Source organism: Ranitomeya imitator, chromosome 1 (assembly GCF_032444005.1).
Source record: "Ranitomeya imitator isolate aRanImi1 chromosome 1, aRanImi1.pri, whole genome shotgun sequence".
In the NCBI taxonomy this organism is placed as follows: Eukaryota; Metazoa; Chordata; class Amphibia; order Anura; family Dendrobatidae; genus Ranitomeya; species Ranitomeya imitator.
Window position 1 is genome coordinate 724,916,603 of NC_091282.1, and position 15,231 is coordinate 724,931,833.

General features: G+C 48.1%; 2 protein-coding genes across 2 annotated transcripts in view; one reads left to right on the top strand and one right to left on the bottom strand.

Moving 5' to 3' along the window:
- Window positions 1-15,231, bottom strand: part of LOC138644220 (transmembrane protein 151B) — a 114,141-nt gene that overhangs the window by 36,514 nt on the left and 62,396 nt on the right. The window lies entirely within an intron of this gene.
- On the top strand, window positions 8,445-10,312 carry LOC138658061 (uncharacterized). Its single transcript, XM_069745628.1, has 3 exons — window positions 8,445-8,618; window positions 8,699-8,855; window positions 8,971-10,312. Exons 1-3 carry the CDS (start codon window positions 8,504-8,506, stop codon window positions 10,181-10,183), a joined length of 1,485 nt encoding a protein of 494 aa, XP_069601729.1. The 5' UTR covers window positions 8,445-8,503; the 3' UTR covers window positions 10,184-10,312.

The following is a 15,231-nucleotide window of genomic DNA, read 5'->3' on the forward strand; positions in this document are numbered from 1 at the left end:
AGCATCCAGGCAGGCCTAGTAGTGACACCCTTCTATTAGATCAGGCGGGCCTGCCTAGCGCTATCCAAATGCACCCCATGTGAACAGACACCACAGTTTACAAGACAAAAATGGGCCCAACTGCACCCCGAAAAAAAGTGCAAAAAAACACAAAAAAATATATATAAAATTTTTTTTGTGAGGTATTAGTTTATACTTTGGCCCAAATACGCAAGCTCGTAACCCGCGTCAAGGTTCCCCACGCTTACGAGTCCTAATTCTAAACAGCAAGAGCACAAGAAGAGGATTCAGAGATCCTCCAAAAATTAGAAAAAACAGCAAAACGAGGCAGACAAACAAATGCATCAGGATGCAGTGGACCCATGTGGTTAAGATGGTGTAGTCTCCATCTTAACCACATGGGTCCACTGCATCCTGATAGTGCATTTGTTTAGAGGCCTAGGCAGGTAAGCATGTCTGCCTCGTTTTGCTGTTTTAGCTACAGCATTACAGAATTCTGTAGATAAGCCCTAAAGGTGGTGGCCGTATCTTATAGCGGCAAAAACTGCTGACATGTTCCCTTTAAGTGATATTTACCTTTACACTTACTACCTACTGTGTGTATGTGTGTGCATTATATGTAGCATATACAGTATACTGTATATATATATAATTATAGACACAGATAACTACTGTACACTCAGGTTCTAATACACACATACATATACAGTGGGGCAAAAAAGTATTTAGTCAGTCAGCAATAGTGCAAGTTCCACCACTTAAAAAGATGAGAGGCGTCTGTAATTTACATCATAGGTAGACCTCAACTATGGGAGACAAACTGAGAAAAAAAAATCCAGAAAATCACATTGTCTGTTTTTTTAACATTTTATTTGCATATTATGGTGGAAAATAAGTATTTGGTCAGAAACAAACAATCAAAATTTCAGGCTCTCACAGACCTGTAACTTCTTTTTTAAGAGTCTCCTCTTTCCTCCACTCATTACCTGTAGTAATGGCACCTGTTTAAACTTGTTATCAGTATAAAAAGACACCTGTGCACACCCTCAAACAGTCTGACTCCAAACTCCACTATGGTGAAGACCAAAGAGCTGTCAAAGGACACCAGAAACAAAATTGTAGCCCTGCACCAGGCTGGGAAGACTGAATCTGCAATAGCCAACCAGCTTGGAGTGAAAAAATCAACAGTGGGAGCAATAATTAGAAAATGGAAGACATACAAGACCACTGATAATCTCCCTCGATCTGGGGCTCCACGCAAAATCCCACCCCGTGGGGTCTGAATGATCACAAGAACGGTGAGCAAAAATCGCAGAACCACGCGGGGGGACCTAGTGAATGAACTGCAGAGAGCTGGGACCAATGTAACAAGGCCTACCATAAGTAACACACTACGCCACCATGGACACAGATCCTGCAGTGCCAGACGTGTCCCACTGCTTAAGCCAGTACATGTCCGGGCCCGTCTGAAGTTTGCTAGAGAGCATTTGGATGATCCAGAGGAGTTTTGGGAGAATGTCCTATGGTCTGATGAAACCAAACTGGAACTGTTTGGTAGAAACACAACTTGTCGTGTTTGGAGGAAAAAGAATACTGAGTTGCATCCATCAAACACCATGCCTACTGTAAAGCATGGTGGTGGAAACATCATGCTTTGGGGCTGTTTCTCTGCAAAGGGGCCAGGACGACTGATCCGGGTACATGAAAGAATGAATGGGGACATGTATCGTGAGATTTTGAGTGCAAACCTCCTTCCATCAGCAAGGGCATTGAAGATGAAACGTGGCTGGGTCTTTCAACATGACAATGACCCAAAGCACACCGCCAGGGCAACGAAGGAGTGGCTTGGTAAGAAGCATTTCAAGGTCCTGGAGTGGCCTAGCCAGTCTCCAGATCTCAACCCTATAGAAAACCTTTGGAGGGAGTTGAAAGTCCATGTTGCCAAGCGAAAAGCCAAAAACATCACTGCTCTAGAGGAGATCTGCATGGAGGAATGGGCCAACATACCAACAACAGTGTGTGGCAACCTTGTGAAAACTTACAGAAAATGTTTGACCTCTGTCATTGCCAACAAAGGATATATTACAAAGTATTGAGATGAAATTTTGTTTCTGACCAAATACTTATTTTCCACCGTAATATGCAAATAAAATTATAAAAAAACAGACAATGTGATTTTCTGGATTTTTTTTTCTCAGTTTGTCTCCCATAGTTGAGGTCTACCTATGATGTAAATTACAGACGCCTCTCATCTTTTTAAGTGGTGGAACTTGCACTATTGCTGACTGACTAAATACTTTCTTGCCCCACTGTATATACACATACAGTATATATAGTGTACTGTGATTATCTTTGTGTCCCACAGATACATATGAGCACTGTGCATAGGTACATATACATACACTAGATGATGGCCCGATTCTAACGCATCGGGTATTCTAGAATATGAATGTAGTGCGACGTAGTATATATCACAGCCCACGTAGTATATTGCCCAGCCACGTAGTATATTGCCCAGCCACGTAGTATATTGCCCAGCCACGTAGTATATTGCCCAGCCACGTAGTATATTGCCCAGTCACGTAGCATATTGCCCAGTCACGTAGTATATTGCCCAGCCACGTAGTATATTGCCCAGCTACGTAGTATATTGCTCAGTCACGTATGTCACAGGTTAAAAAATAAAAAATAAACATACTCACCTAACGATCCGAGGGCCCCTTGTAGCTCTAACATACTCACCATTCTCGTCGCTGCTACTCAGCGTCCCGTCTCTCCGCCTCCTGGGATCCAACGGCGCTGTGCCGATGGGCGCAAAATCTAACGTTCCTAGCGAGACCGCTAGGTCTTCTGGGTAATTTCGCAAAGCATCGCTGGGAAAGGAAGATGGCGGTAGGCGCAAGCGGACAACGGAGGGTGAGTATAGCAGGTTTGTTTTTTTTTTACTATTTTTAACATTACTTTTTTTTTACTATTGATGCCGCATAGGCAGCATCAATAGTAAAAGGTTGGGGACACACAGGGTTAATAGCGGCGGTAACTGAGTGCGTTACCCGCGGCATAACGCGGTCCGTTACCGCCGGCATTAACCCTGTGTTAGCGGTGACCGGAGGGGAGAATGGAGCGGGCGCCGGGGACAGGGACTGCGGGAAGCATGGAGCGGAGCGCCGGGGACTGTGACTGCAGGGAGCATGGACCGGAGCGCCGGGGACACTGCGGGGAGTATGGACCGGAGCGCCAGGGACACTGCGGGGAATATGGAGTGGAGCGCCGGGGACACTGACTGCGGGGAGCGGAGATAATGGAGCGGATCGCCGGGGACACTGCGTGGAGTAAGGAGCGGCCATTTTCTTCCAGACTGTGCCCGTAGCTGATTGGTCACGGCAGCCATGACAGGCAGCTGGCAAGACCAATCAGCGAATGAATAACCGTGACAGAAGGGCAGACAGACGGAAGTGAGAGAGAGAGAGAGAAAGACTTTTACAAACAGGTGCACAGAAGTATGGTATCCCGGATCCAGCGGGACTGTCCTGATTTTGACAGTCAGCCCCGCGATCCCGGGCGGGACATTAATTGTCCCGCACTGGTTGGGAGGTATGTGATATTGCCCGGTCAGCTGAGAGCTCCCCGAGTCCCTGCACCCGGCCCGCACAGCAGCACACCACATGATGGCTGCTCTGTGCACAGGACCTGTGATGAGGTCACAGGATAAGAGGAGTCAGGGGTCACATGATCGGGAGGAGGACCTCCGTGTACAGGACTCTGCTGGTTGCCATGGCGCCGGAGGAGGGTAAGGCAGCGTATGTGTGAGGTCAGGAAGTGTTTACAGGGTGGATGTAGCAGAGCCGTGTGTGTACGAGGTGCATGGATCAGGGCAGCGTGTGAAAGGTGTATGGAGTGGAGTCGTGTGTGTATGATGTGCACGGAACCATGTGTACGAGGTGTACGGAGCACAGCCGCGTGTGTACGAGGTGTACGGAGCACAGCCGCGTGTGTACGAGGTGTACGGAGCACAGCCGCGTGTGTACGAGGTGTACGGAGCGGAGCCGCGTGTGTGCGAGGTGTACAGAGCACAGCCGTGTGTGTACGAGGTGTATGGAGCACAGCCGTGTGTGTATGAGGTGTACAGAGCGGAGTCGTGTGTACGAGGTGTACGGAGCACAGCCGCGTGTGAACGAGGTGTACGGAGCACAGCCGCGTGTGTACGGAGCACAGCCGCGTGTGTACGAGGTGTACGGAGCGGAGCCGCATGTGTGCGAGGTGTACGGAGCACAGCCGCGTGTGTGCGAGGTGTACGGAGCACAGCCGCGTGTGTGCGAGGTGTACGGAGCAGCATGTGAAAGGTGTACGGAGCAGAGTCGTGTGTAAGAGGTGTACGGAGCCATGTGTACGAGGTGTACGGAGCACAGCCGAGTGTGTACGGAGCGGAGCAGCATGTGAAAGATGTACGGAGCGGAGTCGTGTGTAAGAGGTGCACGGAGCCGTGTGTACGAGGTGTACAGAGCACAGCCGCGTGTGTACGAGGTGTACGGAGCACAGCCATGTGTGTACGAGGTGTACGGATCAGAGCAGAGTGTGAAAGGTGTATGGAGCGGAGCCACGTGTGCAGGGCCGCCATCAGGGCATTACAGCCGTGGCTGGCGTATGGGGTCCGGTGAGCAGAGGGGGCCCGCATCGGGCCCCTACCGGCAGCCGCGCTACAGCTGTTTAACGCTATTGACGTGCGGGCCCGCGCCCGCATGTCAATAGTTAACAGCCGCCAGCCGCAGCGTGCAGGTCGCCAACGTCTGACGTCATTGTCAGTCGCCGGTGAGTGCACGGTGCAGCTGCGTGGAGAGAGCAGGAGCGTGGCAGGTAAGCAGAACTTTTTTTATTTTTTATTGAGAGCGGCGATACGGGGGGGGGGGGGGGGATGGGGGGCAGGGGGGGTTTGGTTTGGGCAGTAAAGCTGGACACAGGGGAGGCAGAAAGCTGGACACAGAGGGGGCAGTAAAGCTGGACACAGAGGGGGCAGTAAAGCTGGACACAGGGGGGGCAGAAAGCTGGACACAGGGGGGGCAGTAAAGCTGGACACAGGGCGGGCAGAAAGCTGGACACAGGGGGGGCAGAAAGCTGGACACGGGGGGCAGAAAGCTGGACACGGGGGGCAGAAAGCTGGACACAGGGGGGGCAGAAAGCTGGACACAGGGGGGCAGAAAGCTGGACACAGGGGGGGCAGAAAGCTGGACACGGGGGCAGAAAGCTGGACACAGGGGGGCAGAGTGCTGGACAGAGATGGGGCAGAGTGCTGGACAGAGATGGGGCAGAGTGCTGGACAGAGATGGGGCAGAGTGCTGGACAGAGATGGGGCAGAGTGCTGGACACTGATGGGGCAGAGTGCTGGACACTGATGGGGCAGAGTGCTGGACACTGATGGGGCAGAGTGCTGGACAGAGATGGGGCAGAGTGCTGGACAGAGATGGGGCAGAGTGCTGGACAGAGATGGGGCAGAGTGCTGGACAGAGATGGGGAAGAGTGCTGGACAGAGATGGGGCAGAGTGCTGGACAGAGATGAGGCAGGATTGGAAACAGATGGGGCAGAGTGCTGGACACAGATGGGGCAGGATTGGACACAGACGGGGCAGAGTACTGGACACAGATGGGGCAGGATTGGACACAGATGGGGCAGAGTGCTGGACACAGATGGGGCAGGAATGGACACAGATGGGGCAGGATTGGACACAGATGGGGCAGGATTGGACACAGATGGGGCAGGATTAGACACAGATGGGGCAGAGTGCTGGACACAGATGGGGCAGAGTGCTGGACACAGATGGGGCAGAGTGCTGGACACAGATGGGGCAGGATTGGACACAGATGGGGCAGAGTGCTGGACACAGATGGGGCAGAGTGCTGGACACAGATGGGGCAGAGTGCTGGACACAGATGGGGCAGAGTGCTGGACACAGATGGGGCAGAGTGCTGGACACAGATGGGGCAGAGTGCTGGACACAGATGGGGCAGGATTGGACACAGATGAGGCAGAGTGCTGGACACAGATGGGGCAGAGTGCTGGACACAGATGGGGCAGGATTGGACACAGATGGGGCAGAGTGCTGGACACAGATGGGGCAGAGTGCTGGACACAGATGGGGCAGAGTGCTGGACACAGATGGGGCAGAGTGCTGAACACAGATGGGGCAGAGTGCTGGACACAGATGGGGCAGAGTGCTGGACACAGATGGGGCAGGATTGGAAACAGATGGGGCAGAATGGAGACAGATGGGGCAAGATTGGAGACAGATGGGGCAGGATGGATACGATGGAGACAGATGGGGCAGGATGGGGAGATCATATGGGGCAGAATGGATACTCATAGGATAGGAGAACATATGGCTGGAGCCTGGAATGAGACACACGGGGGCTAGGATGGTGAATATTACCATAGGGGCTAATTAAGGGATATTATTATTGCAGTGATGTATTTATTTTATTTTTTGAGTATACTGTTTTAAATGGGGGGGCGGTCCTGTTACTGTGTAGAGTGATACTATGTTGCCTTCTTCATGTGGTGTAATGTAGAAGTTGGGAAAATTAAGTAATGTGTTCTACAAGCGGAACTCGAGATAACTGTGTTATTTCCTGCAGAGACGAGTCCTGGCTGGATGAAGTGATGGCGGTCTGTGCTGGATGAAAGATGAAGGACTTCACCTAGAGACGTCACTGGTGAGTCAGTGTTACCTATACACTGACACTATACACTGTATACTATATACAGAGGTCCTGTGTACAATGTCACCAGTGATCACTGTATTACCTATACATTATATACAGAGCTTCTGTGAGTAATGTCACCGGTGATCACTGTATTACCTGTACACAGACACTGCTTACTAATTACAGATCTCCTGTGCATAATGGCACTGATGGTGATAGTATTGTGGTTTTTTATTTTTTATTACTGATCAGTATTGTAGTATTCAGTCATTTGCGGTCTGGTCATGGTGTAGCGGTATTTGTTCCTTGTATTTTATATTATTCGATCACTGTGGTGGTAATATGTCATCTGGTCATAGTGCTGTGGTATTTGTTCCTTGTATGTAGTATTATAGGTCATTTTAAAAATTGAAAAATAAATAAAAATATACCTAAATTGTATTGCATATTTTAACAAATATTTAGTAGGTATAGTATACTGCCCAGTCACGTAGTATATTGCCCAGCTACGTAGTATATTGCCCAGCCACGTATGTAACAGGTTAAAAAATAAACATATACTCACCAACCAAGGGCCCCTTGTAGTCCTGTCGCCTGTGTGCGGTGCATGCGGCAGCTTCCGGTCCCAGGGTTGGTATGAGCGCAGGACCTGTGATGACGGCGCGGTCGCATGATCGAGACGTCATGGCAGGCCCTTCTCGCACAGCATCCTTAGCACTGGAACCTGCCGCTTGCACTGCCGAGGACAGGACGCCACATCGGAGGGTGAGAATAACGTTTTTTTTTAATTATTATTATTTGTAACATTAGATCTTTTTACTATTGATGCTGCATACGCACCATCAATAGTAAAAAGCTGGTCACACAGGTTTAATAGCTGCGTAACTGGAGTGCGTTACACCGTGCTCCGGTAACGCTGACATTAACCCTGTGTGAGGGCTGACTGGAGGGGAGTATGGAGCGGGCACTGACTGCGGGGAGGAAAGAGCAGCCATATTGCCGCTGGACTGTGGCTGTCGCTGATTGGTCGTGGCAATGGTCGTGAGCGTTTTGCCACAACCAATCAGCGACTTGGATTCCATGACAGACAGAGGCCGCGACCAATGAATATTCGTGACAGAAAGACAGAATGACAGACAGAAAGACGGAAGTGACCCTTAGACAATTATATAGTAGATAAGCCCAATGCTCCCCTTTACACAGTATAATGCTGACAGAGCTCCACTATAGAAAGTATAATGACCCCCACTATATACAGTGTAATGGGCCAACAGCTCCCATATGCACAATTTAATGCCTTCACAGTTCACTATACAAAGTATGGTGGGCCCACAGCTCCCTTATACACAGTATGATTGGCCAGCAGCTCTCTTATACACAGTATGATTGGCCCACAGCTCCCTAATACATAATATGATGGCTCCGCAGCTCCCTTATACACAGTATGATTGGCCCGCAGCTCCCCTATACACAGTATGATTGCCCCGCAGCTCCCTTATACACAGTATGATGGGCCCACAGCTCCCTAATACACAATATGATGGGCCCGCAGCTCTCTTATACACAGTATGATTGGCCCACAGCTCCCTTATCCACAGTTTGATTGGCCCGCAGCTCCCTTATACACAGTATGATGATGGGCCCACAGCACCCTTATACACAGTATGATGGGCCCACAGCTCCCTTATAAAACAGTATGATGGGCCCACAGGTTTCACAGCGTGCTCCAGATTCGGACGGTGAGGAGGTCGGCCTTGATATTGACCTCCTCATCGATCTTGTCAGAGACAGGGAGCCGTTGTGGAATATGGGTGACCGCCGCCATGCTGATCTCTCAGTGACCCGTCGACTCTGGGAACAAATCTGCTGTGAACTGATTCCGAGGTGGGAGGACCTAGATGTTCAGGCCCAGATTCAAGAACGTAAGTATCCTCAGTTCAGTTTTGGTGATGCATTCTAAAATGCTGTTTCTTACCAAGTTGTCTTTCTCCTATTTTAACAGGTGAGCGGATTGTGAAAAGGTGGCGGTCGATCAGGGATCGCTTTAAGAAGGAGTTCAATAAAGAGATGCAGGCCCCGAGTGGATCTGGAGGACGCAGGAGCACGTATAAATACGCAAGGGCCCTGTCGTTCCTCAGGTCAACGATGGTCACCCGAAGGTAAATATTACCCACCACATGCACAAATGTTTTACATGTCTAACCTCTTTTGCTCTTTCAGCCAGGGCCATGCAATGACAGTATATTAATTGTTTGTTTCTCTCTTTTTCCACAGTACCGTTGGGAGCACTCGGGAGCCTGCAGCACAATTGAACACTTCTGGGGCGATCCCTCAGGAGGCCGCCACCGAGGGACACTTTAACAGTGAGGAACCCTCTGCACCTTCCCACTCTGCACCTTCCCACTCTGCACCTTCCCACTCTGAACCTTCCCACTCTACCGATCCCTCTTTCCCATCCACGAGCGCTGGAGCATCCTGGCCGGTTCCATTGCATGTAGCTGCTGGTGAGAACATAGCGTTTCCTGTACCCCACCCTTCTGCTGCAGCCACCTCTAGTACACCTGTAGCATCGGGGCGGTTTCGCCAGAGGGGTCAGATACATAGTTATGCTCCCGAGTTCTTGCACCTGAACGCATCGTTCCAGAACTGTCTGAAAGTTTTGTCCGAGCAAATGGCTGCAGGATTCAATTTCATAAATAAAAGTATGCTCGAGATGCATACACTTCTGGTAACGATGCGTTCAGAGGCAAAACAGTCACCGAACAACACTTTTTTTCAGTCAGTGCTTGAGCAAATGGAGACGCTATCTACTTCTCAGCAGATGCAAGTAATGGAATCCTGCCAGTCTACTCTAGCGCTAATTGCCTCTAGAGCAGATAGTCTTTCCAACCATCCTCCAACTGGCCCCCCTTCCTCCACTGTCCACCACTACAGCCAGTACCATCCTCCTGACCCGTATCGCCAAACTGACCTTGCCCCATCCTGCCCAACTCGCCATCATCCACATCGTGCCCCGTCCCAACAGCCACAACACTTTCAGCGTTCCCGTGACCCTTCCCACCAGCCACACCACCAGCCACGTGCCCCTTCACACCATCCACACTACCAGCCTCCCTCCCGTGCCACTTCCCACCCATATGATGATCCCGACCCATACAACTTCACATCTACTTCATCCTCGCCTCCTCTCCCTGCCCACTTCCAACAGACTCTATCACCCTCTTCCCAAACATCTTCTACACACATCACTCATTCTGCCACCCAGTCCTCACAAAACATTTCCTACACCCCTCCATCCTACCAAATTTCTAACCCCAATCCCACTTTCTTGTCCACCCGCTCAATAGCTTTCTCCACTCCTTCAACCCTAAACGTTGAACATTCTCCACCACCATCACATTCCTCTCTCCACACTCCCACTGTCGAATTGTCCCTATCAGACAGTGCCTCCAATAGTATCTCCACCCCGACGTATGAAAACATTTAGTACCCATTTTTTTGTGTGTTACATTATGTTAATAAAAGTTTTTGGTTGAAAACTCTCTTGTATTTATTCATTAGGCACAAATAACACTTTTGTTAAAAAAGGTTTATTGATAACAGTAGTACTTTGGGTATGCACATCTTGGTTTAAAAATAAACTCAAACAGGTACCCAACATGGGTAAAAGGTAAACCCAAACAGGTACGCAACATGAGGGTAAAAACCAAACTGGTACACAACATGGGTAAGGTTAAAACAACAGGTACGCAACATTGGTAAAAGGTAAACCCAAACAGGTACGCAACATGAGGGTAAAAACCAAACTGGTACACAACATGGGGTACACAACATGGGTAAAGGTTAAAGTTATTACTAGGTATATACAAAGTGTTTAAACTCTATCATCCTGCCAGTGTATTCTTCCTTGGGGTGAAATAAAATATTCTGCAAAGTGATCCCGTATTCTGGACACTGTGGCAGAACTTCTGTATGTCTGGATGCTATAATCCATCAAGGTGGTTTCGGCAGAGTGGTCGTCAATGGAAAGCTGTTCTTTGGATATAACATAATTGTGGAGGACAACACACGCTTTCACCACCTCATCCACAGTGTCTGTCTTTAAGTTTATGGATGTCAAGAGAACTCTCCATTTGGCGGTTAGGATCCCAAACGCACACTCCACCATTCTCCTTGCACGTGTGAGTCTATAGTTGAAAATTCTTTTAGTATTGGTTAAACCACGGCTGGAGTAGGGTTTCAAAAGATGCTCTGAAAGCTGAAAAGCTTCATCCCCAACACATACAAATGGCATTGGTGGCTCGGAAGTTTGAGGCAGTGGTCTTGGGGGGGGAAATTGAAAGGTTTTTCCATATAAATGCCGCCCCATAGAAGACAGTTTGAAAACTTGCGAATCATTAGAACGGCCATACGCCCCAATGTCCACCGCTACAAATTTGTAATCCGCATCGGCGATGGCCATCAGCACGATGGAAAAGTACTTCTTGTAGTTGAAATACTCAGATCCAGAACCAGCCGGTTTCACAATACGGATGTGTTTCCTGTCCACCGCACCCAAGCAATTGGGAAACTGGCACACTTCCAGGAATCTGTCAGCTACTTCCAACCATGTCTGCATTGTGGGATGTGGAATGTATTCTTCATGCAGACAGTCCCACAGTGCACGGCAAGTGTGCCTCACTATTCCTGATATTGTGGAAATGCCCAGTCTGAATTAAAAATGTAGGGAAGACAGGGATTCACCAGTTGCTAGGAATCTGTGAAGAAAAGGAAGGCAGAAATTACTACAAATTCAAAATATCAAATAAAGAGTCCACAACAAAAGTTGATTCAAAAAGAATGCTTACCGAAGAGTGACCATCAGACGCTCAGCCGGGGTAATGGAGAATCGGCAATAGGTATCACTCCTTCTTATCAGATGTTCAACCCGCTCCACCAATATATCAAAGTTCTCCGCTTTCATCCGAACATAGCAGAAAAACTTTTCAGGGTCACCTCGAAGCTCCATATACAACGTTGAAAAGACTCCCCGGGTCATTCTCTGTGCCGTGATGGGGTGGATCCACAAACGGCGTCGTCGCAGACGCATGACACGCTGTCTCTCTTCCTCTTTCTCAATCACAATAGCTTTTAATCGATTCGCCTCTGTGATGAAATCCACGTTGTTCTGCAGAATCTTTGCAATAATGCCATCCATCTTGCTCTGTAGCTTGCTCCTCTCCAACCTGTCACAGATGTTAAGAACCCTGTATATATAGTTTTCAGCCGGCTAATCACCTTTTTAGCCTTTCAGGGGGCGTTTTTTAAAGCCGGATCCGTAAAAAAACGGATAGAAAAACGGACGAAACGGATGCAACCGGATGAGCCGGATCCGGTTTTTCGCCGGATCCGGACACCTGATCCGGCTAAAAAAACGGATCCGGCTCGTCCGGTTGCATTCGGTTTCTTTGAAAAAAAAAAGGATCCGGCGATGTGGCGCGACGCCGCATCCGGCAACCGGCAAAAAACCTGATGTGTGAAAGCAGCCTAAGTGGTTCCAGGTAAGGAGCAGGGAAAGCAACCTCCTTACAGTGGCTGGTAGTTTGTGTCTTTTGACAGACCTAAAGATTCTAAAAAAAAATCCTTCAGAAGTTAATGGAATGTTTATGATAATTTGTAAATAAGGCTGGGTTCACACTGCGTTGTGTGAACCCGTTTAACGGACTACGTTACACCGCAGCATAACACGGTGTAGCGCAGTCCATTAATGCCGCCATTACTTGCAATGGCGAACGCATCGATGTGCCGTCATTGAGTGACGGACCCGAGACGCGGGCTGCAGCTTTTCCGGGTCCGTCACTGCTAATGCACTGCTCCATCTGCGCTAGCGCAGTGCCAAAGTCGGCACTTGCGTTAGTGCAGTCCGTTTAACAGATTTGTTGAACGGACTGCACAACGCAAGTGTGAACCTAGCCTAAGGAATTGCCATTCGTGCGGTTTCATATATTTTAAGGGTATGTGCACACGTTGCAGATTTGCCTGCGTATTTTTCCGCACTGAATCCGCATCTCTTGGCAGAAAACGCAGGTGTCTTTTTTGTGAGGATTTGATGCATTTTTGTATGCGTTTTTGAAAGCTAAATAAAGATCTATTATTGAACAAAAAAAAAGATTTGTGAGGTAATTTCTTGTCCAACTTCCTCTCTTACATTTTTCCAACCCACACTCCATTACACACAGATAGACAGATAGATAGACAGATAGATAAGATAGATAGAAGGAATGAGATAGATGTATCTATACATAGATCAATAGATATTATCTATCTATAGATCTATCTCTTTCCTTCTATCTACAGATCTATCATCTATCTATCTATCTATCTATCTCACTTCTATCTATCTATCTATCTATCTATCTATCTATCATTCCTTCTATCTATCTCATATCTATCTATTTGTCTCATATCTATCTATCTATCTATCTATCTATCTATCTATCTATCTCATTTCTTCTATCTATCTATCTATGGGGAAGAAAATTCGAGCCACACAAAGAAACAGTCCGGGTGCAGAGCCCCCCAGGCAAATACCTCAATTATAAAAATCCAGAAAAATTGGAGGCAGCACACTGCTTGTAGTGTAAAGAAGCTATTTAATTAGCCCTTGAGAAAGCTTGAGAAAGGTTCCTATTGGGACTGAAATGTTGCCTTTTGGACTGATTAAATAGCTCCTTTTCACTACAAACAGTGTGCTGCCTCCAATTTTTCTGGATTTTTATCTATCTATAGATAGATAGATAGATAGATAGATAGATAGATAGATAGATAGATAGATAGATAGATAGATAGATAGATAGATATGAGCTAGAAAGATAGATAGACAGATAGAAGGAATGAGAAGGCAAACAGTCCACGTGATGACTGCACGGTATCCGGGCTTCCCCACAACAAATGCCTAATAGGTGAGCTGGTTTTTCACTATTTTTCCTTGTTCAGAAGGAATGAGAGACAGATATTTGTAGCCTGGGAATAGGGTAATACCCATGGCCCCTTCCCAGGCTATGAATATCAGCCCGCAGCTGTCTGAATAGCCTTCACTGGCTATTAAAATAGGGGACCCCCCCAAAAATGATGAGGGGTCCCCTTAGATTTTATAGCCAGAAAGACTACGCAGACAGCTGCAGGCTGATATTCATAGCCTAGAATGGATTTTGCCCCCCCCAAACCTACAAATACCAGCACCCAGCCGCCCCAGAAATGGTGCATCTGTAAGATGCGCCATTTCAGGCACTTAGCCCCTCTCTTCCCACTCCCGTGTAGTGGTGCGATATGGGGTAATAAGGGGTTAATGTCACCTTTGTATTGTAAGGTGACATTAAGCCCGGTTAATAATGGTGAGGTGTCAATAAGACACATATGCATTACTAATCCTATAGTAGTGAAAGAGTTTAAAAAAACACACATAAGAATAAAGTATTTTAACATCCTTAATTTCACCATACCTACAACAACGCCTAATTCCTGCGACGCCCTCGATCATCTGTAAAAAATAAAAAAATAATAAACCAACCGTATACTCCCTTTCCGCCGTAGTCCAATTAATAAGGATTCCATGACGATCTCCCCTATAGAACAATGACATTGGCTGATGTCACCGCTCTGTAGGGCCTCCAGTGACACACTGACAGGAGACTGAAGAGGTTACATTAGTTCCTTGCTCTCACTTTATGGCAATGCTGTGTGTGAATATTCCCACGCAGCAGTGCCGCAAGTAAGAGTATGAACTATACTCACAGTGGCGGAGGGATACAGCCCAGAAGGATACCTTCCGCCATTGTATCGCCGGAGCCCCTGGAGAGTGGTCGCATCAGCTGATGTGGCAGCTCTCCACGGGAGATTGTCGTGGGACACTCGTATTAATTGGATTACTGCGGATCAGGGAGTATACTGTCGGTTTATTATTTTAATATTTTTTACACGTGATCGAGGGCTTCGGGATCAAGGTGATTGGTGAGTATGTACTCTGTTGTATGTACTGTATGTTGTATGTACTATATGTTGTATGTACTGTATGTACTGTATGTTGTATGTACTGTATGTACTCTGTATGTACTGTATGTACTCTATGTTGTATGTACTGTATGTACTCTATGTTGTATGTACTCTATGTTGTATGTACTCTATGTTGTATGTACTGTATATGTGTGTATGTGTTGTTTGTTTTTTTTTTACATTCAACACATTAGCCGGATGATGGGACTACTACTGTCCCATCATTGGCTAATGTGTCAATCACTGTCACTGTAGCAGGCATAGCCGCTTGGGACTCGTAGTTCCATCGGACGATGCCTGCACACACACGCATATAGCATCGCAGACCCCTGGACAGCCCCGGCAGACCCACGGACAGCCCGCAGACCCCTGGATAGCCCCAGCAGACACCCGCACACCCACGGATAGCCCACAGACCCCCAGACAGCCACGGCAGACCCCCTCACACCCACGGACAGCACCGATGATCCCACTGTTATGACCTGGTGGTTAGGAGCACCTGGA